Source organism: Pristis pectinata, chromosome 11, assembly GCF_009764475.1.
Source record: "Pristis pectinata isolate sPriPec2 chromosome 11, sPriPec2.1.pri, whole genome shotgun sequence".
NCBI lineage: Eukaryota > Metazoa > Chordata > Chondrichthyes > Rhinopristiformes > Pristidae > Pristis > Pristis pectinata.
Window position 1 is genome coordinate 19,988,754 of NC_067415.1, and position 26,812 is coordinate 20,015,565.

Below are 26,812 nucleotides of genomic sequence, written 5' to 3' on the forward strand. Positions count from 1 at the left end.
AATGCTCTTCATTTTGCCCTCCAGCCAGCAGAGACCATGCATCACATTCCTCAAGAAGAGATATCCTCTGATTTGATCATTTCTCATGTTAGTGAATTAAGAGAGTGATGTATCTTCATTGGTCCCAGATACTGAACTTTGCAGAATCATTTGATTCCTTTCATCTATTTTAAATGGATGTTAATTTGTGATTATGTAAATTGCTTCTTGCCGCCTTATGCTTGAAAATCAAACTTTTCTATGTTTGGCTTCCTGTAGCTGAAATTGAAAATGACAAGGTTGTAATTGTATTCAAGATTCTGGATGGGAAAATATTCTATGTTAATCACCAAATAGGTATGATTATTTTAGATGAGAAAGATCAATTTAACACTGGCACTGTTCTCTAATTGTAAATAAATAGAACTAAATCATCAATTGTCCAACTCAATAGTGATATGTAGAGCACAATATAAAGGTTTTATTTTCAGCCATATTAATATTTACACTTGTCATTTATTTCAAATTCTGTGGAATGAGTTTCAAAACTGGAAATGAAGGGCAGGTTCAAGAAAGAAGGAAATATTTCCTGTTTTCAACAGCGCAGGAAACTAGTTAGTAGAATACAAAATCTCAATAGAATTATGGATATATGCATAGTTAGAAGGTGCAATTTCCATCTCTATAATATTGATCCCTATTTGTAACACAAAGTACTCAATGTCTTCCACCAAACACAATCATTTGAGAATAGGAAAGGGTTTACACAAACTGTCTGTTCATTATCACAATTCAACTGCAGATTTTGCTTTCTACAAACATTTCCCATTCATGAAAAGTCAATTATTACATCTTGTGAGGTAATTTAACATAGTTTGATTGGAGAGGTAATAGGGCAAATGTGTTCTGCCACCCGGCTGGACAATGAAAGAGCATGTAGCAGCCAACTGTGACGTAAATCCAGAAGGCCAAGCAGGACAAGGATAGATAGTACTCCACAGTGACAGAGATGTTCTCCGTAGCTTTCATGAGGGTCATTTAAATATTCTAACCTTAGATTATATTTGTAATGATTTCTTTTGAGGGAGTAAAGTGAAACAACTTCACGTTTCAACATTGTTACCTTTCAAAGAGTTAAAAGTACAACTGATGTCATAAATCAGTGAATTTAAGCAGTCTATTTGTTTGTGAAACAAAAAAAGCTCCTACTAACAGATTCAACATGAGAAGAATGTTAAGTTCAGTTACTTACAGTTTCAACAATAATGAAGAAACTACCACAGAAACAGAGGAAGCGGCCATTGCAGCAGAACCCATCCATGGCTGTAACACTAGGCCCAAAGGCAAAAACACCCCTGGAAAACATTAAAAAATTTAAAAAGAAAAATAATGAATAATTAAAATAGTCACTCTCATTTTGGAATTAAATGAAATCTGGCCACTTGTGCAAGATTTTCAAGAAGATCTCACTTTAACACTTCACACTGCAAATATAATGTCCAAAATGTTTATTATATAAGGCACACAGTAAATAAAGTGGTGATTTAATATAGTCTGCACTGTGTAATAGGGTATGACACAATTTTATTCATGGATTAATATAGCACATGGGCAAAAGAACTAAGGTTTAGGCCTTCTTTTCAATATTTTCTTGCCCCAATAATTTTATAACGCACAGATGCTTGCCTCCAATTGAAACTACCTTTAGAAATCATCCATCGGCAAAGTAGAATTGCAAAAGAATATCTATGCATCTTTACAAATATTGCTATCACTGCACCAACTGCCCTCATCTCAGTGAGGTTCATGTAACCAGCTGCAAGATAAACAACAAATGGCACGTGTCACGAACCAGCAACAAAAGAAACACACTGAGTCATGATTCAGTGTTAGAAACTATTTTATTAATCACTACTTATGATAATACGAAAGATAAAAGTAAAAATGTTAGTATGTTAGAAGTAAAAATGTTAAACCTTGAACATTAACCCCAAAAACTAAACTCTTCGTGTGTGTGTGGCAAAGTCCCAAACTCCAAGTCCAGGAATGGTTCTTAAAGTTCAGTTCAGCAAGCCATAAGGTGAAACATGAGCAAAGGCTTCTTCAACAAGCACTGTTGTCTGAAGATAAAACGTAGATGTAGAGAACATAGAGAGAGTAATTACGAAATCCAAATGTTCCACAATGGAACCCAAACGACACTTCAGTGTTTACTCGGTAGTGACTTCCTCACCCCGAAAAGCATCCAAATCGTGGTCGTCCACACAAATACCTGTTTCCTTCTACAGGTCAGCAACAAAGTGAACTCCACCGGATTACTTCCAATTTCCATACATGGATTTCAGTGGCAGACACAGTTATTGTTTCTCATCCATCGATAGAGAAACTAGCAGGCTAGTGTCTCTCTCCCTTTTCTCGCTCTCTCTTCCCCCTTCAACTTCGACTGACTTCTTCAACAACGTCATTATGTCCTTTAACTTCTGTTGACATAAGCACGCCACACACAGACACACACACAACTAACTCTATCTTAAAGGGACTTTCACCAAGTCTGTAACACATGAGTTGATAAACCTGTATCCCAGTGGACCCATGAGAAAAAGCTGCTAGTAACTGTTTGAAGTTTTGCATTTTCCCTCCAGCACAAGAAAATTTAACAACATTTGTATGAATCCACATGATATAAAATAACTTTATCATAGAAATGGACAAACAGCATTCAGTGGAAGATTAAAATTAAGTATAACATGGCACCATTTGCATTTTTTGCAACAATTGCATTCACTGCCATGATCATGTCAAGGTGGAATGGAAATAGAGATGATTCTGCATTCCATCCCATTTCTATGGCATGGACCATGGTATGATATTGCCGAATGCTAGTCCCAGTTAAAGCATTATACTAACATATGACTGATAAAAGAGGGAAAAAATTTAAAGACAAATGTCTTTTCTAAAAAGATAACTGAAAGCTGACAAAGAGCAGGTAAATTTCCAGTCACATAATCTAGTGCAGGAGTGCATCTCTCAGCTGATTAGCCACTGCAGAGACTCCCTTACCCCGCTCCTCTCATTCATCTCCAATTCTCCACTATCAGAATTTATCTATGGACCAGAATGGCATCCAAGCTGAACAGATTTGTAAAGGTTTGTGCTGGCCAGGTGCTTCGGAACTTTTGATTGATATTCAAAACTCTCTAGTGTTGTAGAAAGGAAACTCACAACAAAATCTGGAGTAAGCCTTGTACTTCCATGCATTTTCAACGCATTGCTGACTTCTCATTGGCTTCTGCCATTAGCCCAATTTCTTCCCCTTAATACTTTGAACAGGGTTTAAGCTATTTTATTAATTAACCTTAAATAAAACATAAAAATGGAAAAAGCCCCCACTCACCAGCAGCAATAGGGATTCCAACCAGATTATAAATTAAGGCGAAGATAAAATTTATTCGAATTCGCAAAACTGTTTTTTTTGATAAATTGATACTAGCCACAACATCTAGCAGATTGCTCTGCAGGTAAAAAATAGAATGCATGTCATCACAGAATATAAATTAAGAAAATAGAAGATTGATTTAAATGTTGAATTTCAATTTACTACTTTCCTTCTGGTCATTATTTCATAATAAAAGCAATGTAAATAAAAGAGTCAATTTACTATTACGTGAATGTTGATTATTTAACATATGCTCACTCTCATAAGCACAACATCCGCTGTTTCAATAGCCACATCTGTGCCAGATCCAATGGCAATTCCCACATCAGCTTTTGCCAAGACGGGAGAATCATTTATACCATCTCCAACCATTGCGATCGTTTTACCCTGATCCTGGAACTCTTGAACTTTGGCTACTTTTTGTGAGGGAAGAACTTCTGCAAACACTTTCTTGATGCCAACCTTAAAAAAAAGGAAACACTTCCAAAAATAGAGACATTTTGAAATTTTCATTAGTAGTAAAATATTTACCAATTAAATACTCCTGTATTTAAGCAAAGTAAATGGGACCATCATTTTGTTGCTTTTTATAGATATATATAACTAATTATCTAGGACAAACATTTGTTTGAAAATAGTACTTTAAATGTGAACACTGATTGTCTCCTTCAAGGAGATGAATATACACTTTACACAAACATTAAAAACAAGAGGATAAATAGGGAGAGGGTAGGACCACTCAAGGACAAAGGAGGGAATTTATGCCTGAAGCCAGATAAAGTGGGAAAGGTACTAAACAACTACTTTGCATTGGTATTCGCCAAGGAGAAGGACATAAAGGATTGTGAGATCAAGAAGGGGTATGCAACTATTCTTGGGCATGTTGATATCAGGGAGGAAGGTGTTGGGTCTCTTGAAGAACATTAAGTCTCCAGAGCCTGATTGGATCTAACCCAGGTTATTTGAGAGAGGCAAGAGAGGAGATTGCTGGGGCCTCAGCAGAGATCTTTGTATCCTCTTTAGCCACAGGCAAGGTCCCAGCAGTCAGGAGAATAGCCAATAGGGACAAACTAGGAAATTATAGGTCAGTGAGCCTAACATCAGTGGTGGGGAGATTATTGAAGAAGAATCTTAGGGACAGGCATCATGGTCAGCACAGACATCATGGGCCAAAGGGCCTGTTCCTGTGCAGTACTGTTCTATGTTCATGAGGAGTTTTGATGATTATGCAGTCACCTCTGCCGGAATGTAGTAAGACGACAGATAAGGAGATAAGTTTTTTTAAAAAAATTAGGAAATGCACAATGTAATTACAGGGAATTACAGGCCGGTGAGCCTTACGTCTGTGGTGGGTAAGCTGTTAGAAAGGATTCTAAGAGATAGGATCTATGAGCATTTAGAGAATCATAGACTGATTAGGGACAGCCAGCATGGATTTGTGAAGGGAAGATCTTGCCTCACAAACTTGATAGGGTTCTTTGAAGAGGTGACCAGGAAAATTGATGAGGGTAGTGCAGTGGATGTGGTCTACATGGATTTTAGTAAGGCATTTGACAAGGTTCCACATGGTAATCTTCAGAAGGTCAGAGGCCAAGGGATCCAGGGAGGCTTGGCCGTGTGGATTCAGAATTGGCTTGCCTGTAGAAAGCAGAGGGTTGTGGTGGAGGGAGTGCATTCAGATTGGAGGGCTGTGACTAGTGGTGTCCCACAGGGATCAGTTCTGGGACCTCTACTTTTTGTGATATTTATTAATGACTTAGATGAGGGGGTGGAAGGCTGGGTTAGCAAGTTTGCAGATGACACAAAGATTGGTGGTGTTGTGGATAGTGTGGAGGGCTGTCGAAGCTTGCAGAGGGATATTGATAGGATGCAGAGCTGGGCTGACAAGTGGCAGATGGAGTTCAATCCAGAGAAGTGTGAGGTAGTACACTTTGGAAGGACAAACTCCAAGGCAGAGTACAAGGTAAATGGCAGGATTCTGGGCAGTGTGGAGGAGCAGAGGGATCTGGGGGTTCATTTCCACAGATCACTGAAAGTTGCCTCACAGGTAGATAGGGTAGTTAAGAAAGCTTATGGGATGTTAGCTTTCATAAGTCGGGGGACTGAGTTTAAGAGCCGCAAAGTGATGATGCAGCTTTACAAAGCTCTGGTTAGGCCACACTTAGAGTACTGTGTCCAGTTCTGGTCGCCTCATTATAGGAAGGATGTGGAGGCATGTGAAGGATGTGGATCTGATTGAAACATACAGGATTATTAAGGGATTGGACAAGATAGAGACAGGAAATATGTTCCAGATGTTGGGGAAGTCCAGGACCAGGGGGCATGATTTAAGAATAAGGGCTAGGCCATTTAGGACAGAGGGGAGGAAAAACTTCTTCTCCCAGAGGGTTGTGAATTTGTGGAATGCACTGCCTCAGAGGGCAGTGGAGGCCAATTCTCTGGGCACTTTCAAGAAGGAGCTAGGTAGGTTTCTTATAGATAGGGGAATCAAGGGATATGGGGACAAGGCAGGAACAGGATATTGATCGTTGAGGATCAGCCATGATCTCAAAATGGCGGTGCAGACTCGAAGGGCCGAATGGTCTACTTCTGCTCCTATTGTCTATTGGCATTGGAAAGGGTGCAGAGGAGATTTACCAGGATGCTGCCTGGATTAGAGAGTATGGATTATGAGGAGAGACTAAAGGAGTTAGGGCATTGGAGAGAAGGAGGATGAGGGGAGACATGATAGAGGTATACAAGATATTGAGAGGAATAGATGGAGTGGACAGGCAGAGCCTCTTTCCCAGGGCACCAATGTTCAAAACAAGAGGACATTGCTTTAAGGTAATGAGTGGGAAGTTCAAGGGAGATGTCAGAGGGAGGTTTTTCACCCAGAGAGTGGTTGGTGCATGGAATGCACTGCTTGGGGTGGTGGTGGAGGCTGATACATTGGACAAGTTCAAGAGATTGTTAGATAAGCATATGGAGGAATTTAAGATGGAGGGATATGTGGGAGGAAGGGGTTAGATAGTCTTAGGTGTGATTTGAAGGGTGGCACAACATGGTAGGCCGAAGGGCCTGTATTGTGCTGAATTGTTCTATGGTGACTTGAGTGGGAATCTATTTGCACTATGGCAATAATGACCCACATATGAGGTAGATTGTTGCCCAATGTTTAGGCCTGCCTGGACAGTGAAGGAATCAGTAAAAGACAGAACAATGTGGGAAACATGGATCACTTTACTTGGGTCCTGCAACTCAGCAAAAGTAGATATTCACTGCCTCCAGTTTGCTAGCGCAGTCTTTGGTTGACTCATGAAAAGACCGTTCAAAGACCAAGACCTCAAACCCAGAATATGCTTATAATCTACTGTACATTAGTGATCCCTGTTCAGAGGGATAGTTAACTTAAAATAGACAACTCAAAGCACAAGAAAAGTACCATCTCCAAAGAATCCTCCAGATCCATTGGCAAAATAAACAAGCTAATACCAGTGTCTCCTTCCAGACCAGCAATCTCAGAACTGAAGTTTTCATTACTCTCAATCAGCTCCAGTACAGTTCCCAGTTAAAGTCATGTACAATATGGGACTGTTGGCAACTGTGGTGTAAAAAAAAACTAAAGTCCAGAAAGAATAAAAGCTGAGATGGGAGTTCACTGAAAGATTAAGGTAGGGAAATTGGAAAGAAGAAGAGGGCAGGTGAAAGTGCAGGGAAGAAAGGTAAAGCAAGAGAGAAACATGAACAGAAAGCAGTGTGACCTAAACTGTTTTGCATTTCTAAAAATAAATCAGTTCTAAAATCAATGGGCAAGGGCACATTTCCCATTGCAATTTACAAGTCACTTTTACTTCTGATGACACTCTATAGTTTGAGTGCTGGAGTCTGTGTGTTGGGGCACTAAAATCAGCCTCCTTTTATTGGAATGAGTATTATTGATTTGCATTTAATTGAGCATACAGTTCTATCAATCTGGATAATAAATGAGGATTGACAAGACAGATACTTACAGAATGCATCTCCTTGTCTGGCTATCTAGAAATAGAGGGCATACTATCAGAATAAAGAGTGACCCATTAAGATGGAGATGAGGAGGAATTTCTTCTCACATAATGTTGTGAGGTTTTAGAATTCTCCATTCAAGACTGCTTTGGAGGCTAAATCACTAAACATATTCAAAGCTGAGGTGAACGGATTGTTTATCTATAATGGAGTTATGGTTTATGGGAAATAAGCAGGAAAGTAGAGTTAAAGATTATCTAATTGAATGGCAGAACAAGCTACTCCCACTTCTATTCCTTGTGTTTTTATGAATGGAGATGTATCCAAGCAGCTCGGTGTTTTGCAGTACCAAGAGCACCATAAATAGAGCAACAAACAGCCCAGTGCAGGGTTCCCCCACCCAGAGATGCTGCTCAACCTGCTGAGTTCCTCCAGCAGACTGTTTGCTGCACCAGATTCCAGCATTTACAGTCTCTTGTATGCCATTAGTTTAATAGAGAAGGAAAAAATGATATCAAATGCAGAGTCCTGTGCATGGGGAACAATCAGATGTTATTAACATTTACCTGGGTTGCAACTGCTGCTGCTGTTTTGGGGTTATCACCTGTCAGGAGTACCACATCCACTCCCATATTTTGTAAGATGCTCACAGCCATTGCAGCTTCAGGTTTGACTGTATCTGCAATTACTATTATCCCACATAGTGTACCTTTCCAGAGAAAAGCATATTTTATAGAATATTAGAAAATGCAATAAGTTTTCAGACACAAAACCTCAGCTCCGTTTGTACCAACCTAAAGTGATTCAAACTTGGTATAGATTCAGCATGTTCTTCACTATCAACTATCATTGTTGCCCAAATATTCACTTACTTTAAATTTAGACTAGAGCCCTTATTTTTTTTATAAAATTTATCACATATATTCTGCCAATTCTCAGAACAAAGCATTAACAATAATATTCTATCATTGTTCAACTACAACCTCACGAAGGTTCCTAAAAGGTCCAGGAATTTTATATTTATTTCAAAGCTCCAGCTTTATCTTTTTAAAATTTGCCTACATTTTACTTATCCTCTTGCTTTTTAAAATTTCTTTCACATGGCTATTCCTAGTCTTATTTATTTTAATATTTTTTGAGATTTTCTTTGTAGAGTTTTGCTGGACATATTTGCCTATTAACAGTTCTCTACCTTCAAGACGTGGACTTTGCTCTGAGCTGTGCGTAAAGGTCCTTCTCTATCCCCACGCTTGCCCCTTTTAGCTGCTGGAACTGGAAAATCTGGCTGCCTGGGTTTAAACCTATCACGTTTGTAGGCCCCTAGCCTCATTATCATACTTAAATAGGTATCTCCCCTCCTGGAAGTGGTTAGCTGCCTGTGCCTTGTTCCACTTCAGTTACACCATGTGGGTGGGTTGAAAGGATTGGGTTTGAGACTGAGACTTTTTTTTATTCCACCCATTGCCATCCCATCCTTTTGGGGACAAATGTTCACTGCTCAGAGTTTAGTTTGTCATTAGTGTCTACAGTTAAGATAAGGCAAATTAACGTTTACACATAATTGTTAGTTACTTAAATATCTATTGCTCTATTTATAATCTGCACAGTTTAGCTCTTTCACAATTCAGCTAAAAAAGTAAAAAACGTCAAGGTGAATTGGATGATACAAGATCACATGCAATTCTTCCTAATTAGCCAATGAAAAGATGGGATTGTTCCCAATTGTTTTGGATAATGACCTGTATTCACAATGGGACATAGCTCTAAGTGACAATTCATTATATTATAGCAATTCCATTACTGGGCTAATTGCATGAACTTTACCATCAACAGCAAACAACACTGCTGTCTGTCCTTTAATTTCATGATCAGCCATAGCCTTGTCAAAATCACTTCCAACATGTAAACCATTGCGCGTCATCCATTCCCGGTTTCCAATCAATACAGTGTAGACCCGAGCAGTCACTGCACCTACAAATGGCAACAAGTTCTTTGAATTGACTTACTAACTGCACTTATACTTGCTTCTAAACATCTTTAATAATTTTTTGAGGCACAGTGCACTTTTTTTTGCCAAATTGTGGATTATTTTCCAATTATTTACTGTAGTTACAAATCTGTCGTCATTCAAATAAATAGCAGTGCAAATTCAGGAATAAAATATTTACCTTTATTTATGTGTGAGGGCACTGCAGCATGTGAATCACTAATCTGCATTAAATGTACATTCTGTTTTTGGTTTTTGTCAGAACTCAATTCACTCTTCATTAACACAGTTTCAATGTTGGTAACTTTGCAGCTGATGCCACAGCCTGGCACAGACTGAAAATCCATACAGTACCCAAGCACATCTGTGCCAAGTTCCTGAAATAGGCAGAAAAACTTCATCTTAATACAACTGTCAACATAATGCAAAACTCCCTTCAACTACAATACAAATAATATTTTTGTTGCATTTTTAAATTAATAAACATCCCAAGTTTCCTCACAAAGGACAAAGAGGTGCCAATAATTCACAAGTAATTCAGGGGAGATGACCATAAATAAAAATAAAAAAAAAACTGTAAATGCTAGAAATCTGAAATTAAAACAGAAAATGCTGGAAATGCTTAGCAGGTCAGGCAGCATCTGTGAAAGAAAAGTTAATGTTTCAGATCCAGGACCCATCATCAGCAGAGAGGTTGGAAAAACTTGGGTTGTTTTCTCTGGAGCAGTGGAGGCTGAGGGGAGACTTGATAGAAGTTTACAAAATTATGAGAAGCATAGATAGACAGCTGGTATCTTTTTCCCAGGATCGAAAGGTCTAATATCAGAGGGCATGCACTTAAGGTGAGAGGGGTAAGTTCAAAGCAGATGTGCGGGACAATTTTTTTTTACACAGAGAGTGGTGGGTGCCTGGAATGTACTGCCAGGGGTGGTGGTGGAGGCAAATACGATAGAGATGTTTAAGAGGCTCTGAGGCACATAAATGTGCAAAGAATGGAGGGATATAGACATTGTGTAGGCAGAAGGGATTAGTTTAGTTAGGTGTTTAACTACTAGTTTAGTTTGGCACAACATTGTGGGCCAAAGGGCCTGTTCCTGTGCTGTACTGTTCCATGTCCTATCAGAACTGACCAAAGGAATAACTGAAGAGACAAATTTTATGGTAAAACAATAAGGGAAATGAAAAATTAAAATATGCCTTGAATGGCAAGAATTTTTAACATAGCGGAAGGACAGAAGCAAGAATCTGGGGCTTTAGACGCTGAATGGGATGTATCAATAAGAATGGTATTTGGAGTCTAATATACATGGGCATGTTTGTACATATGGAAATGTTACTGAGTTTGTATAACATATCATTTTAGCTGCAACTGAAACATTCTATACAATTCATGGGAACCCAGTGTAAGAAAATATTAGTATTGATTAAAGGGCAGAGTGACAATTTTTGTCACCAACAGCCTGTCCTGGTCAAATCACATAGATGCCACGGCCCAGAAAGCTCACCAGCGCCTCTACTTCCTCAGGAGGCTAAAGAAATTTGGTTTGTCGCCTTTGACTTTCACCAACTTTTACCAATGCCCCATAGAAAGCATCCTATCTGGATGTATCACAGCTTGGTACGGCAACTGCTCTGCCCAGGACCGCAAGAAATTGCAGAGAGTTGTGGACACAGCCCAGTGCATCATGGACACCAGCCTCCCCTCCTTGGACTCTGTCTTTACCTCTTGCTGTCTTGGTGAAGCAGCCAGCATAATCAAAGACCCCACCCACCAGGGTCATTCTCTCTTCTCTTCTCTTCGATCAGGTAGAAGATACAGGAGCCTGAGGGCACATACCACCAGACTTAAGGACAGCTTCTACCCCACTGTGATAAGACTATTGAAGAGTTCCCTTATACAATGAGATGGACTATGACCCAACGATCTACCTTGTTGTGACCTTGCACCTTATTGCACTGCACTTTCTCTGTAGCTGTGACACTTTACTCTGTACTGTTATTGTTTTTACCTGTACTACATCAATGCACTCTGTACTAACCCAATGTAACTGCACTGTGTAATGAATTGACCTGTAGGATCGGTATGCAAGACAAGCTTTTCACTGTACCTCGGTACAAGTGACAATAATAAACCAATACAATTTATTAGAATTAGATTCAGAATGAGCAAGCATAGTTATGAAAAGACTTGAAAATATGAAGGCACAAGAGACTGAAGCTGCTGAAATCTGGAGCAACAAACAATCTGCTGGATGAACTCAGCAGGTGAAGCAGCATCTGTGGGGGGAAAGGAATTGTTGATGTTTGGGTTGAGACTCTGCATCAGGACTGAGAGTGGAGAGGGAAGATAGTGAGTATACGGAGGAGAGGGGGAGTGGTGAGGTCAGGGTCAGTGAGTAATTGGTGGACCGAGGAGGATAAAGGATGACTGGGCTGATGCAGTGTCTCGAACATAAACGTTGACAATTCCTTTTCCCCCCACAGGTTCTGCTCAACACGTTGAGTTCCTCTGGCAGATTATTGCTTGAAAATATGAAGTTGCACCACATGAACAATGAAGATGGAGAGACCAGGAACTGAAATTGGTTGATGGGGTGGAAACTGAAGAAAGCAATTGCTTGTTGAAAGTAGAGTCTGGAATTATCCTCACCTCAACAAGAATGAAAAAGTCCAAAATAAACAAAGCTCTCATTAATTAAACTGCACAATATTCAAAATAGCACTGGGCCAACAAACAATCTGCTGGAGGAACTCAGTGGGTTGAGCAGCATCTGTGGGGGGAAAGAAATTGTCAATGTTTTGGATCACAGCCCTGGAACAGGACTGTTGCCATTTCAGGTTGAAACCCAGCAAATTGTTAGTTGCTCCAGATTCCATCATCTGCAGACTTGTGTCTTCATAGCATTGGGCCAACAGCCTCTCAGTGATTCCAACAGCTAAAACTGAGCCCATTGTATCATCACTAAATAAAACATATGATTTTAGTGCAAAATGTAGGTTGAACTAAGAAACTGAGAGAAGCAGTGAAAAAATATCTGAGACTTACTTCTTTGCAATATTTGGTGACGGCATTTCCAAGAGGATGTTCACTACTAGATTCTGCAGTGCCAACAACTGCAAGTAGTTTCTTCAATTGCAGTTCAGCTACATCTCTCAGTATGCCAACCCTCATTACCTTAGGAACACCATGTGTAATTGTACCAGTCTTGTCAAACATCACCATATTTATCTAGAGACAAAAGCTCTTTTCAGTACAGTAGAATCAAAGCTGTCAAATGCAAGCTATATATTTTTTTAAAGAAACAAAAGGCTTTTATAGGGAAGAATTATAAAAATAGGATTCCCACTGAATGAGACACAAGAAATTATACAGGGGAATAAGGAAATGGTAGAGAAACTTAGTAAGTATTTTGTTTCTTCCTTCATGGAAGACGACCTCCCAGAAAGAGTAGAGAACAACAGAACTCGAGTGAATGAGGAACTCAAAGAAATTAGCATTAATGAAAAAAAAGTGTATTGGAAAAGTTAATTGGACTGAAAGCCAGTAGGTTCCCCAAATTCTCTTGACCTGCATCCCAAGAAAGAGGATGCTTAGGAAATAGCAGATGTACTTGTCTTCTTCCAAAATTCCATGGATTCTAGAATAGTTCTACAGATTTAAAGCTAGCAAATGTGACTCCATTATTTAAGAAAGAAGGGAAAGAGAAAGCAATGAACTATAAACCAGTCAGAACTAACACAAGTAGTAGGGAAAATGCTAGAATCTACCTTTTAAGCATTTGGTAGCAGGGCACCAATTTAATATAATAAAAGGATTGAGCAGAGTCAACATGGATTTACAAGAGGGTAATCACATTTGATGTGTCAATTAAGATTTTTGAGGACATGTCTTGCAGAAAAGATAAAGGAGAGATCAGTGGTATGTGGTGTATTTGCACTGAAAGTTTTTGGTAATCACAGCATATACCGTGGATTGAGGATTTTTTTTTATCAGTAGGAATAAATGGGTCAGATTAGGAGATTAACTAGTGGTATGAGAAGATATCAGTGGGGCCCAATTGCTCACAATCTATACCAATGATTTGGATGAGAGAGATCAGTGTAAAACATCTACATTTATTGATACAAAACCAGGGGCAGTTTTGGCCATCTTTTTCTCGTCCTTCTCCACAGCCCTGCAAATGATGAGTTTCATGATCTTTTGACAGAATGCCCATCAAAATGTTCCTCCAGTGTGACCAAAGCAGTTGTTCTTAGTTAATCACTTTACAGTTACTGACCTTGTGTGCCATCTCCAGTGGTTCTCCACCCTTGATGAGAATGCCATTTTGAGCACCGATGCCTGTTCCCACCATGACAGCTGTGGGAACAGCCAGTCCCAGAGCACAGGGGCATGCAATAGACAATACCGTAATGGAAGTCTTAAATGCAAATCTAACAATCAGCTCAGCTTCAGAAATATTTTTGTTGTAGCCCTAAAAACAAGAATGTAATTTAATGTCATAGAATCAAAGAAGGTTTATGACACAGAACACAATTCAGCCCATTGTGTTCATGCTGGTAAAAAAACACAAGCCATCCAATCTAAATCCATCTCCCAGCATTTATCTGTAGCTATCCAGGTCACCATTCTTCAGATGGACAACAAGCATCTCATAACCGTGGTGAAGGTTTTTGCCTCTACCACTCTTTTTGGCAGCAAGTTCCGGACCCTACCAGACTCTGGGTGAAAAAATGCAATATCTCCCCTCAAATCTTACCAATTACTTTAAATCTCTTCCCATTGGTTTTTGCCTCTTGAGCTGAAGAAAACAGAATAAATAGAAGAACCTATCTAGTTCCTTCATAATATTATACACGTCAAATATGGTTTTACTCAGCTCCAAAGAAAATACTGCCAACTTTCTAATTTTCCCACATAGAAAAAGTTCTCCAATCTTAACAACATCCATGTAAATCGCTTTTGCACCCTCTTCAGTGTAACCAAATCTTTGCTGGATGTACCGCAACTGTACACAATATGCAATCTGCAGCTAACAAGGATTGTATATAAGATTCTGGCATAACTTCCCTGATGTTAAATTCTGTGGCTCATTTAACAAAGGAAGGAATCTGGTATGCCTTCTTAAAACACATTATCTACCTGATCCCTTTAAAGATCTGCGGATGTGTACTCCAAGGTCCCTTTATTCCTCCATACTTTTCAATATCCTTCACTTTACTCTCTACCCCTTACAATTTTTGTATCATCTGCAAACTTTATCAGAGCCCCAATATTTAAGTCTAAATCATTAATACTTATAGCAATTGCTCACTTAACATCAATTCAGTCAGCATTGCATCATTACAGTGTTGTAGGTACAATAGGAAATATAACTCCTCATGTTGCAATACTTGCTGTTACATTGTTTGGCAGCAAGCCACCTGAAACTACTTTATCTCATCCAAATGGAGAGGCATGTCCAGATGCCAAACGACTCATCATCCCTCCACAGTCTTAACCTTGCTACATAATGTTGATATTGTGAGAAGCATTTGTATAACTGCTTTTTATTATAATTCTGTGATTCAACCCCTTAAAAACACTTTTAAGTGCTACCAGAATATGTCGCACTAGAAGTAACGCCATGATAAACAATGGGAAGATACTTGGCTGTTTGGACTGAAAACCAAAAATACATTATGCCTCCAAGTATGGTAGTCATTCAAATGGAAGCTAGTAATTTGTTCAACAACTTAAAGAATGAATAGAGTAAGAATTCATAGTTGGAAAGCTTTAGTGCTAGATGTGGTGGGGTTGAGCATTCTAAGAGGTGTTGCTATTTATATGATAAAGTGATGGGTGAAGCTAGTTCTGATACTGAAACCACTAGAAAACCACCTATTTGAAGAAAGTTATTGAAGAAGGTGGTAACTACCAATAAAAAATGTTTAATTTGCACCAAAGATTGGTTAACTTCTCCCCTTCTTGGAAATGCCACAGGAGATTTCAAGTTCAAACCTTCAGTGGTATACCTGATAGTCAGGGGTCTCAGGGGATAGAACTGAGTTTGGTCAAGATTACTAGAGAGAAGGTGCTCAGGAAGCTAAATGGACTAAAGACAGATAAGTCTCCTGGACTGGATGAAGTGCACCCTTGGTATCTGAAGGAGGTGGCTTTAAAGACTGTGGAGGCATTGGTGATAATTTTTCAGGTATCAATAGACTCTGGCATGGTTCCGGAGGACTGGAGGGTCGCAAATGTAGTTCCGTTGTATTAGAAAGGTGGGACGCAGCATAAAGGAAATTACAGACCTATTAGTCTGACATCGGTGGTTGGAAAGTTATTGGAATCAATCTTCAAAGATGAGGTTATGGAATACCTAGAGGTGCAAGGCAAGATAGGTCCAAGCCAACATGGTTTCATGAAGGGAAGATCCTGCCTGACCAACCTATTGGAGTTTTTTGAGGAAATCTCAGGTGGAGTTTTTTGAGGAAATCTCAGGATAAGGGAAAGGCCGTGAATGTCGTGCATTTAGACTTTCAAAAGGCCTTCGACAAGGTGCCGCACAAGAGGCTGATTAATAAGATGAGAGCTTATGGAATTACAGGAAGGATATTAGAATGGGTGGAGCATTGGCTGGTAGGCAGAAAGCAAAGGGTGGGAATAAAGGGATCCTGTTCTGGTTGGCTGCCAGTTACCAGTGGTGTCCTGCAGGGGTCGGTGTTGGGGCTGCTTCTTTTTACATTGTACATCAATGATTTGGATTATGGAGTAAATAGTTTTGCGGCTAAGTTTGCAGACGACACCAAGGTAGGTGTAGGAGTAGGGAGTATTGAAGAAACAGGAAGGTTGCAGAGAGACTTAGATAGTTTAGGAGTATGGGCAAAGAAATGTCAGATGAGATTCAATGTTGAAAAATGTGCGGTTGTACACTTTGGAAGAAGAAATAAACGGGCAGATTATCATCTAGATGGGGAGAAAATTCAAAGTACAGAAGTGCAAAGGGACTTGGGGGTCCTCTTACAGGATACCCTAAAGGTTAACCGCCAGGTCGGATTGGCGGTAAAAAAAAGCGAATGCTATGTTGGCATTCATTTCGAGAGGTATAACGTATAAAAGTAAGGAAGTGTTGATGAGGCTCTATGGGGCACTGGTGAGGCCTCATTTGGAATACTGTGTGCAGTTTTGGGCCCCTTATCTTAGGAAGGATGTGCTGATGTTGGAGAGTGTTCAGAAAAGATTTACAAGGATGATTTCCCAAATGAAAGGGCTTACATACAATGAGCGTTTGTCAGCTCTTGGACTGTACTCACTGGAGTACAGAAGAATGAGAGGGGACCTCATAGAAAGACTTAGAATGTTGAAAGGACTGAACAGAGTAGATGTGGCTAAGCTGTTTTCCCTGGTGGGTGAGTCCAGGACTAGAGGGCACAGTCTTAGAATTAGAGGGTACCCGTTTAAAACAGAAATGAGGAGAGATTTCTTTAGCCAGAGGGTAGTGAATTTATGGAAATCTTTGCCACATATAGCTGTGGAGGCCCGATCATCGGGGGCATTTAAGGAAGAGATTGATAGGTATCTAATTAGTCAAGGTATCAAGGGATATGGGGATAAGGCCGGAAATTGGGGCTCGATAGGAATAGTTTTAGTTTAGCTCATGGAGCAGACTCGATGGGCCAAATGGCCTACTTCTGCTCCTTTGTCTTGTGATCTTGTACCACTCAGAGATACCAAAGGCTATGAAGGATTACGTGAAAGAACATCTGTGTGTTATTTGGCAATCAAGTAAGTAAGCATGGATAACTAGGATAATTTCTCAAGAATCTATTTCTCTACATGCTTGTAAGGAATAATGTGCTAAAGAAATCATCAACCAAGATGCTACTTATCCTATGATGGCTAGTGCATTACTTCTTTTGAGTTTGCTAAAGATGTACTTCATTGCTACTTACTGCCAAGTTCTTTTTCATGATGTCAAAATTAACAAAACCAATGATGATCCAGACAGTGAGTGTAATCAAAGACATGACAACAATAAAGGGAATAAAATATCCACTCAGTTTGTCTGCAAGCTGTTGAATGGGAGCCTGCAAAAGTCAAAATGTACTGCACTTAAAATTCATAAAATGAGCTGAAAATTAAAAATTATATTCCCATGCGAAAAAAGAGCATTTTTCTATGGAAACCAGTTTTAGTTACTTGTTTTATCTCTAACCTCCCTCTTTCTCCATTCACTGCCAAATTACTAATGGCCAAGCAATGTATTCTAGATGAGAATAGGAGTTTTTATATAATGTATACAATGCTAAAACATCAAAATGATTTTGATACTTTTAGGATAATCTGCAATATTATCTAAAGTCCCCTTTTTCTGTGCAATCACTTTAATCAAATTACTTACTAAAAATAATTGTAATTTGTGAGATATTTTTAAAAATATTTTTTTTGTTGAGCGTTTAGCACATGCTGCTAATGTCCAACAAGCCTAGCAGTAAGACTGTGTCAACATGGTCTGCAGACCTCATTAACATACCACTAACAAGCTGTGGATTCTTGTCAAAGCCCGGAAGCAAATTGCTGGGTCTTGGCTGAAGAGTGGTTGGTTGTGACATCTATGATGCATCTAGAAGTAGGTGCAAGGTATGGTTGATCAGCTCAGATTTTGAGGTCAATGGCAAAGCAGTGAAACTCAGTGGTGACTTCAAGGAAGGCTTTGTACAAAGATCCTGTTATCTCTATAGCAAAAGTTTCCCCTCTTACATCATTGGTAGCAGTGAAGTGGCAGTTTGAATGGATTCAGGTATCTAGTAGTTACGAAGTCATCAAGCAGGATGCTCACATTAAATGGAGACACAGGACACTGCAGATGCTGGAAATCTAGGGCAACACACAAAGGAGATGGAGGAACTCAGCAGGTCAGGCAGCATCTATAGATGGAAATGGACAGTCGATGTTTCGGGTTGAGACTCTTCATCTGGACTGGAAAGATAGTATAAAAAGGTTGGGGGAAGGGGTGAGCAAGAGCTGTGAGATGATAAGTGGATCCAGGTGAGGAGGGTGACAGGCAAATGAGGGAAGAGAGTGGGAATGATGCAAGAAGCTGGATGATGATAGGTGGAAGTAACAAAAGGCTATAGAAGATGAAGTCTGATAGGAGAGGTCGGTGGAACATGGAATAAAGGGAGGGAGGTGGGGAGCAGAACGAGTGAGAGGAATGTGTGGGTAATGGGCAGATGGAGAGGATGGAGGAGGGGAAAGAGTTAAGGTGATGGGGGCCAGTTGGATCAGGAAGAAAAAAGGGAGAACGTACAGAGGGGAGCAGTAATCGGAAGTTGGAGAATTCGATGTTCATGCCATCCCCTCTCCATCTGCCCAGCCAGCTCCTTTGTGTGTTGCTCACATTAAATAATTCTCTGGGAGATCAAACCAGGAAGGAAAATGTACTCTTTTAGTCAACTTTCAGACAGTGAAATAAAGAGTGAAGCATACACGTGTGCTTAAGAAATATGCTGAAATTTTAAAAATGACTTTTTAAATTTTGATACCTGAAAAAGCAGATCTTATTGTTAGTAGCAAGCCACAAACACTGGCCGATAATAGACATTTGGTACAAATAGCTTTGTGGATCTGCCAGTCAACTTGCTGTGCAGTCCCACCCTCACCAAATAGCTGAAGAAAGCTGACACCCAGTTAAATCACACCCATATGTGAACCCTTCAAAGACATTCAGAAACATTTAAGAACATACAAAATAGATGGAACTATTAAAACATTTTCATTCATAAACATTTATTTTTAATTAACTCAGTTAACTTAATGTAAATCACCTAGTACTTACCTGGGCCTTTTGCAGCCATTCCTTTGCACTGAATTGAACAAATTCAGTTTTCTTGTGGTGCATATTCAGTGGGTATATTCCCAGTGTGTGCTAGGGAACTGCTGCAAGCTTGTGCTACATGACTGGATTCCATGAGGAGTGCAACATCAGAGATCAAGAATCACTGATGCATTTTTTGACAGAATTCCATCATGTTGCCAACATGAATGGGATATCTAAGGACCTAAGCTTGGATCAATTCAAGTCAGTTTGCCTCATTGCACTGGAAAAAGCTACAAACACCACAACCAATGAAGTAGAGCTGAATTACCAACAACTTCAAGATACTTTCATTAAACTAGACGTGTGGAAAACCCAGAACCCAGACCCCAAAGCCCAGAAAATCTCATCACACTGCAGAAAGAATGCAATAATACTCAAGGGCATGCAGAGGGGATTACAAGGATTCTACCAGCACTGGAGAATTAGTCATTAGCAGATACTGACTAGTCTGTGGTTGTTTCCTTTGGAACAGAAGAGAATGAGGGGAAATGTATCTGAGAAATACATAATTACAAAAGATCTAGCTCATATAAACAGGAACGATCCAAATCTCTTAGCAAAGAAGCTGATAACTAAACAGGCATTGATGGAAAGATGAGAGGTGAGGAAAGAACTGCCTTCCCTCAATGAGTAGTCTGGTTCTAGAATTCACTGCCTAGAAAAGTTATGGAGATAGAAACCTTCTTCACATTTAAAAGTTACCCAAGGAGAGTACTGACAAGGCAATGGACACAAGGGACCACACCTTATAGTGTCATAAACTTCTATCAGGTTTATACTGTAATGTCAGTAAATGCTGTTAGTTAAAGCCATTATTACTACCATGAATCATTGACAATTTCACCTTCACCACCTATTTTTTTTAAACCAGTAGGGGAGATCACCTCGTTTAGAATAATCTTATGTTGTATTATCAGGAACGAGATTGGGCAGGTTTCATGATGGTGGTTAATCCACTCACAGGTGGCGAAATTGAAAAAATGATCTTGAATTTGGTCAACATTTGCCTCCATTTTGCAAAAATTATATTGTCAGTAGCAGTCAGAAAAAAACATGCTGTCTTGTAAAAACTGATGGAATTCCTTGACTTCAAGTACAATTCCAAGACCTTCCTTCTCAATTAGTGCATAATTGTGCCCATTTCTTGTAAGGGTGACTGTCCTGGGTCATCTTCCATTATATAGCTTCAGAATCAGAATCAGGTTTATTATCACCGTCAACACACTCAAAATGCTGAAGGAACTCAGCAGGTCAGGCAGCACCTATGGAGAGAAATACATAGTCGATGTTTCGGGTTGAGACCCTTCATCAGGACTGAAAAGGAAGAGGGCAGAAGGCAGAATAAGAAAGTCATGCAGGCTTGTGATAGGTGAGCTCAGGTGATAGGTGAGTCCAGGTGAGGGGAGGAAGGTAGGAGGGTGGAGGGAGGGGGGAGGTGTAAGAAGCTGAGAGGTGATAGGTAGAAGAGGCAAAGGGCTGGAGGAGGAGGAATCTGGTAGGACAGAGCAGTGGACCATGGAATAAAGGGAAGGAGGTGGGGAATAGATGGGCAGGCCATGAGGGCGGGGGAAGGGGAAAAAGGGGGAAGGGGGCCACAGGAATGAGGGAAGACAAAGGGGGGGGGGAGGGGAGAAGAAGGAAGGGGTTACCGGAGTTTAGAGAAATCGATGTTGAGGCCATCAGGTTAGAGACTGCCAAGGTGGAATACGAGGTATTGTTCCTCCAACCTACATCTGGCCTCAATGTGGCAGTAGAGGAGGACATGGATAGATATGTCTGCATGGGAGTGGGATGTGGAATTGAAGTGGATGGCCACTAGAAGATCCTTGTCTCTGCAGTGGACAGAGCGAAGGTGCTCAATGAAGCAGTCACCCAATCTGTGTTGGGTCTCACCGATATAGAGGAGGCCACACTGGAAGCGCCGGATGCAATAAATAACACCCTTGTATTCACAGGTGAAGCGCTGCCTCACCTGGAAGGACTGTGTAGGGCCCTGAATGGTGGTGGCGAAGGAGGTGTAGGGACAGGTGTAGCACTTAGTGTGGTTGCAGGGATAAGTGCCGGGAGGGTCATCTGTGGGGAGGGATGAGTGGACAAGGGAGTTGTGGAGAGAGCAATCTTGATGGAAAATGGTGAGGGGAGGGGCAGGGGCGGGGGCGGGAGGAGGATAAGATGGGCCTAGTGGTGGGATCCCGTTGCAGGTGGCCTAAGTTGCGGAGAATGATGTGCTGGACGTGGAGGCTCGTGGGGTGGTAGGTGAGGACAAAGGGGAACCCTGTCCCTGTTATGTCAGGGTGGTGATGGGGTGAGGGCAGACGTGCGGGAAATAGAGGAAATGCGGTTGAGGGCAGCATTGATGGTGGTGGAAGGGAAACACCGTTTACAGAAAAAGGAGGACATCTCTGATGTCCTGGAGTGGAAAGCCTCATCATGGGAACAGATGTGGTGGAGGCAGATGAACTGGGAGAAGAGGATGGCATCCCTGCAAGTGACTGGGTGGGAAGAGGTGTAGTCAAGGTAACTGTGGAAGTCAGTGGGTTTGTAAAAGATGTCTATGGTTAATCTGTCTCCAGAGATGGAGACAGAGAGATCCAGAAAGGGGAGAGAGGTGTTGGAGATGGACCAAGTAAATTTGAGGGCAGGGTGCAAGTTGGAGGCAAAGTTGTTGAAATTGACGAGCTCTGCACGTGTGCAGGAAGCAGCCCCAATGCATTTGTCAATGTAGCAGTGAAAGAGTTGGGGAGCGTTACTAGTGTAGGCTTGGAACATGGACTATTCCATGTAGTTGACAAAAAGGCAGGCATAGCTGGCGCCCATGGCTACACCTTTAGTTTGGAGAAAGTAGGAGGAGCTGAAAGAGAAGTTATTGAGGATGACTACCAGTTCAGCCAGACAGAGCAGAGTGGCGGAGCAGGGGAACTGCTTGGGTCTGTTGTCGAGTAAGAAGCGGAGAGCCTTAAGGCCTTTCTGATGGGGGATGGAGGAGTACAGGGACTCAATGTACATAGTGAAAATGAGGCGGTCAGGGCCGGGTAACTGAAAGTTGTTGAAGTGATGGAGGGCATGCAAAGTGTCACGGACATAGGTGGGAAGGGACTGGACCAAGGGGGACAAAATGGAGTCAAGATACGAGGACACGAGTTCAGTGGGGCAGGAGCAGACAGAAACAATGGGCCTTCTGGGGCAGTTGGGTTTCTGGATCTTAGGAGGTAGAAATGGGCAGTGCAGAGTAGGGGAACTATGAGGTTGGAGGCATTAGAGGGGAGATCTTCAGAGGTGATGAGGTCGGCGATAGCGCGGGAGACAATGGCCCGATGCTCCTTGGTGGGGTCAAGGTTGAGGGATAAGTAAGCGGTGTCCGAGAGTTGACGTCTTGCCTCAGCAATGTAAAGGTCATTCCACCAGACTACAACAGCACCACCCTTGTCTGCGGGTTTCATAGTAAGGTTAGGATAATTATGGAGAGAGTGGAGGGCAGTGTGTTCAGAGGGGGTGAGGTTGGAATAGGTAATGTAAGTGGTGAAGTTGAGATGGTTAATGTCCTCTCGGCAGTTAGAGATGGAAATCCAGAGTGGGCAGAAGGCCAGGACAAGGCGTCCAAGAGGAGGAAGAGGGCTTAAGGAGGGAGAAAGGGTCATCCATAGGAGGTGGGGAATCCTTGCCGAAGAAGTAGGCCCGGAAACAGAGGCGACAGAAGAAGAGCTCAGCGTCATGACGGGCGCAGAACTTGTTGAGGTGCGGGCGCAGGGGAACAAAGGTAAGGCCCCTGCTAAGGGCAGAACGTTCAGCCTTAGAGAGGAGAAAGTCCGAGGACATAGTGAAGACATTGCAGGGGTTGGAGCTGGGGTCAGAGGACAGATAGAAGGTCAGGGAAGGTGGAGTGGGAGGAATATGGGGGCTCAGAGGAGTGGTGGGGGAACAAAGGGTAGGGGAAGGCTTGAGAGACTGGGGTAGATGGGGAGTAGATGTAGAAGCAGAGGAGCAGTAGGACCCAGTGGTGGTGTGAGAGGTCTCAGACTGGAGGTGGCCAGAGCCGAAGTCAGAGCTGGAGGTGGCTGGGGCTGGTGCCTGTCTTATATAACATGAAATTTGTTGTTTTGTGGCAGCAATACAGTACAAAGACAAAATTACTGTAAATAACAAAATAAATATCGTGCAAAAAAAAAGGAATAATGAGGTACTGTTCATGGACAATTCAGGAATCTGATGACGGAGGGGAAGAAGTTGTTCCTGAATGATTGAGTGTGGGTCTTCAGGCTCCCGCACCTCCTCCCTGACGGTAGAAGAGGGCATGTCCCGGATGGTGAGGGTCCTTAATGATGAATGCTGCCTTCTTGAGGCGTCGCTTCTTGAAGATAAGATTTATTAGTCACATGTACATTGAAACACACAGTGAAATGCATCTTTGCGTAGAATGTTCTGGATGTCCTTGATGGTGGGGTGAGTTGTGCCCATGATGGAGCTGGCCGAGTCTACAACTCTCTGCAGCCTCTTGCGATCCTGTGCATTGAAGCCTCCATACCAGTCTGTGATGCAACCAGTCAGAATGTTCCCCACTGTACATCTGTAGAAATTAGCAAGAGTCTTTGGTGATATGCCAAATTTCTTCAAACTCCTAATGAAGTAGAGCTGCAGGCGTGCCTACTTCGTGATTGCATCAACATGTTGGGCCCAGGACAGATCCTCGGAGATGTTGACACCCAGGAACTTAAAGCTGCTCACCCTTTCCACCATTGACCCCTCAATGAGGACTGGCATGTGTTCTCCTGACTTCTCCTTCCTGAAGTCCACAATCAATTCCTTGGTCTTGCTGACATTGAATGAGAGGTTGTTGTTGCAACACCACTCAACCAGCCAATCTATCTTACTCCTGTACGCCTCCTTGTTGCCATCTGAGCTTTTACCAACAACTCAGTGTCATCTGCGAATTTATAAATGGTGTTTGAGCTGTGCTTAGCCACACAGTCATAGGTGTAGAGAGAGTAGAGTAGTGGGCTAAGCACGCATCCTTGAGGTGCGCCTTTGTTTATTGTCAGCGAAGAGATCACTGATCCATACTGACAGTGGTTTCACAATGAGGAAGTCAAGGATCCAGTTGCAGAGGGAGGTATAGAGGCCCAGGTTTAGAATATTGGTGATTAATACTGAAGGGATGATGGTGTTGAATGCCAAGCTGAATCTTTTTTTTAAATCAAAATAAACTTTATTCATAATAAAAGGCAAACTATATACAATTACAAAATGGTGCAAACCTTTACATCCCTGTACAGATCATTCATTAGTGTTACCTTTTTATATATATAAAAAAAAGCACCGATGCCACACGTGTGGCTCCCTGGGGGCTACCCGGTCCCATATTTACAATATTTAGGGGCTTTCTCACCTGTCCCCACCCCTCCCTCTCCAGTGGCAGAAGAACATAGGACAATTACAGCACAATTCAGGCCCTTTGGCCCACAAAGCTGTGCTGAACATGTCCCTACCCTAGAAATTACTAGGCTTACCCATAGCTCTCTATTTTACTCAGCTCCATATACCTATCTAACAGTCTCTTGAAAGACCCCATCGTATCAGCCTCCACCACCGTTTCCAGCAGCCCATTCCACGCACTCACCACTCTCTGAGTAAAAAACTTACCCCTGACATCTCCTCTATATCTACTCCCCAGCACCTTAAATCTATGTCCTCTTGTGGCCACCAATTCAGCTCTGGGGAAAAGCCTCTGACTATCTACCCTATCAATACCTCTCATCATCTTATACACCAAATGGTTTCAGGGAGAACATGCAATCATTCAGACAGGACCAGAAGTCAGGATTGAACCCAAGTCGTTGGACTGTGAGGAAGCAGCTCTACTAGCTGCATCACTGTGCTGCCCCTGGCAGAGCTGATGTATGCTAACTAGACTTTAATTTCATAGCACAAAGCTGTCAGATTTACCTTTGATGTCTGTGCTTCTTCTACTAGTTTAACAATCTGTGACAATGTTGTGTCTGAACCAACATGGGTTGCTTGAATCAGCAGAGTCCCCTGTGCATTAATAGAACCAGCAATCACTATACCTCCTACTCTTTTTACAACTGGCATAGGCTCGCCTGCAAAATAAAATCATGAAGTTAATCATGCACAGTATAAATTTGTAGTTTTACTTCTATACATAGTATGGATCTATTGTGCCTACCTCAGCAAAATCCCAAGTCAAAACAATAATACGAACTAAGGTGAACAAGGGTTAGTTATGTGACAATCTGCTTTGAGAGAGGACCCATAAGTTCTAATAAAGACTGCAAACACTTGGGACTCCCACCTTCAAGCTGATCTTATAGATGTAAAATTCTTAATGATGAAATGTGTTTATCTGGAGCAATACCTAAATTAAACTGCACAGACAACACAAGGTAACATGGATTTAAACTGGTAAAATGCAAATCTTAGCTATCAGGAATTCCTTCTTCATACAAAAATCAATAATTGGAAAATCTTGCACTTATAATTATAGAAGTAGAACTACTGGAATCAGAGATAATTGAAGCTACAATGATGGTGGTGGGAGGGAATGGGGACATCAGAATCTTACAGGTGGATGGTATAAGGTAAATCAAATCATCCCACATCTATGGAAAAAGAAACAGTTTTCAAAAATGCTTTGAAAGAAAAGCAGAGATCCCTTTTCACAGATGTTACCTGACCTGCTGAGTGTTTGCTGCAGTTTCTTTTATTATTTTAGATTTCCATATCTGCAGTCTTTTGATTTTTTACCACTCATCTATATTTATCTAGTGATCTCAAAAAGGCCTTTTCCCTCCAATCTCAAAATCCCTTGCTGCTCTTGCATGATACTTATTGTATATTTAATAGTATTTTTAAACAATTTAGTAGTTTGCATATTTTTAACCATCTCTGAACATTTTTGAATCTTTCCAATGGCCACAGATAGTATAAACATTTTTAATTTGATGCAGATTTGACAGCAGCTAAGCAAGGGGATGTGGCTTGGTTGGCTGTGACAATTTCTTTCAACCTTGGGACTGGGGATGAAGCCACCATTATACACCAAGTTACCAGGTGCAAATCTTCTGAGAGCAAGTATAGACAGTGCATTGGACAATAGAGGGTAAGGGCCATGATTACTGAAATTCCTGTCATTTTGAAGCGTTTACTCAAATTGGGGGCCAATTTACTGAATAATTCTGTAGATTGATATGTATCCAGATAACTACGAGCTCTAAGTATGCTCAAAACAACTGAATAGGATGAGTAGATAATGTGCTGTGCTGTGAATATTAAACCCCACAGGTAAAGTAATTGAAGAGTCCAGAGTGTTTAATATGATAAAATGCTAAGTACTGTTCCATAACCATCACTGAGATTTATAAATAAAAAATGATAAATACAATATTCTCATTATGTAGAATAGATACCATCCACTCATAAAAATTTAGCATGATCTTTTGCCATCAAAAAATTGAATCACAAAAAAAAATAAACAAGCAATTGCTCTAAGATGGCACAGGTGTAACTAAATGCAATTCCAACTCAAATTATCCGGAGGTCCAAATTATA

At 41.1% G+C, this 26,812-nt stretch overlaps 1 protein-coding gene across 1 annotated transcript in view; it reads right to left on the minus strand.

Moving 5' to 3' along the window:
- Positions 1-215: 215 nt before the first annotated feature.
- The window catches only part of LOC127576137 (copper-transporting ATPase 2-like), a 64,030-nt gene continuing 37,433 nt past the window's right edge, over positions 216-26,812 (minus strand). The window contains exons 11-21 of the mRNA XM_052026525.1: positions 25,190-25,344; positions 17,322-17,456; positions 13,667-13,861; positions 12,433-12,615; positions 9,626-9,763; positions 9,224-9,389; positions 7,966-8,108; positions 3,674-3,877; positions 3,374-3,491; positions 1,232-1,334; positions 216-258 (exon numbers count right to left, since the gene is read on the minus strand). Coding sequence (XP_051882485.1) covers positions 216-258; positions 1,232-1,334; positions 3,374-3,491; positions 3,674-3,877; positions 7,966-8,108; positions 9,224-9,389; positions 9,626-9,763; positions 12,433-12,615; positions 13,667-13,861; positions 17,322-17,456; positions 25,190-25,344 — 1,583 coding nt within the window. The remainder of the gene's footprint in view (positions 259-1,231; positions 1,335-3,373; positions 3,492-3,673; positions 3,878-7,965; positions 8,109-9,223; positions 9,390-9,625; positions 9,764-12,432; positions 12,616-13,666; positions 13,862-17,321; positions 17,457-25,189; positions 25,345-26,812) is intronic.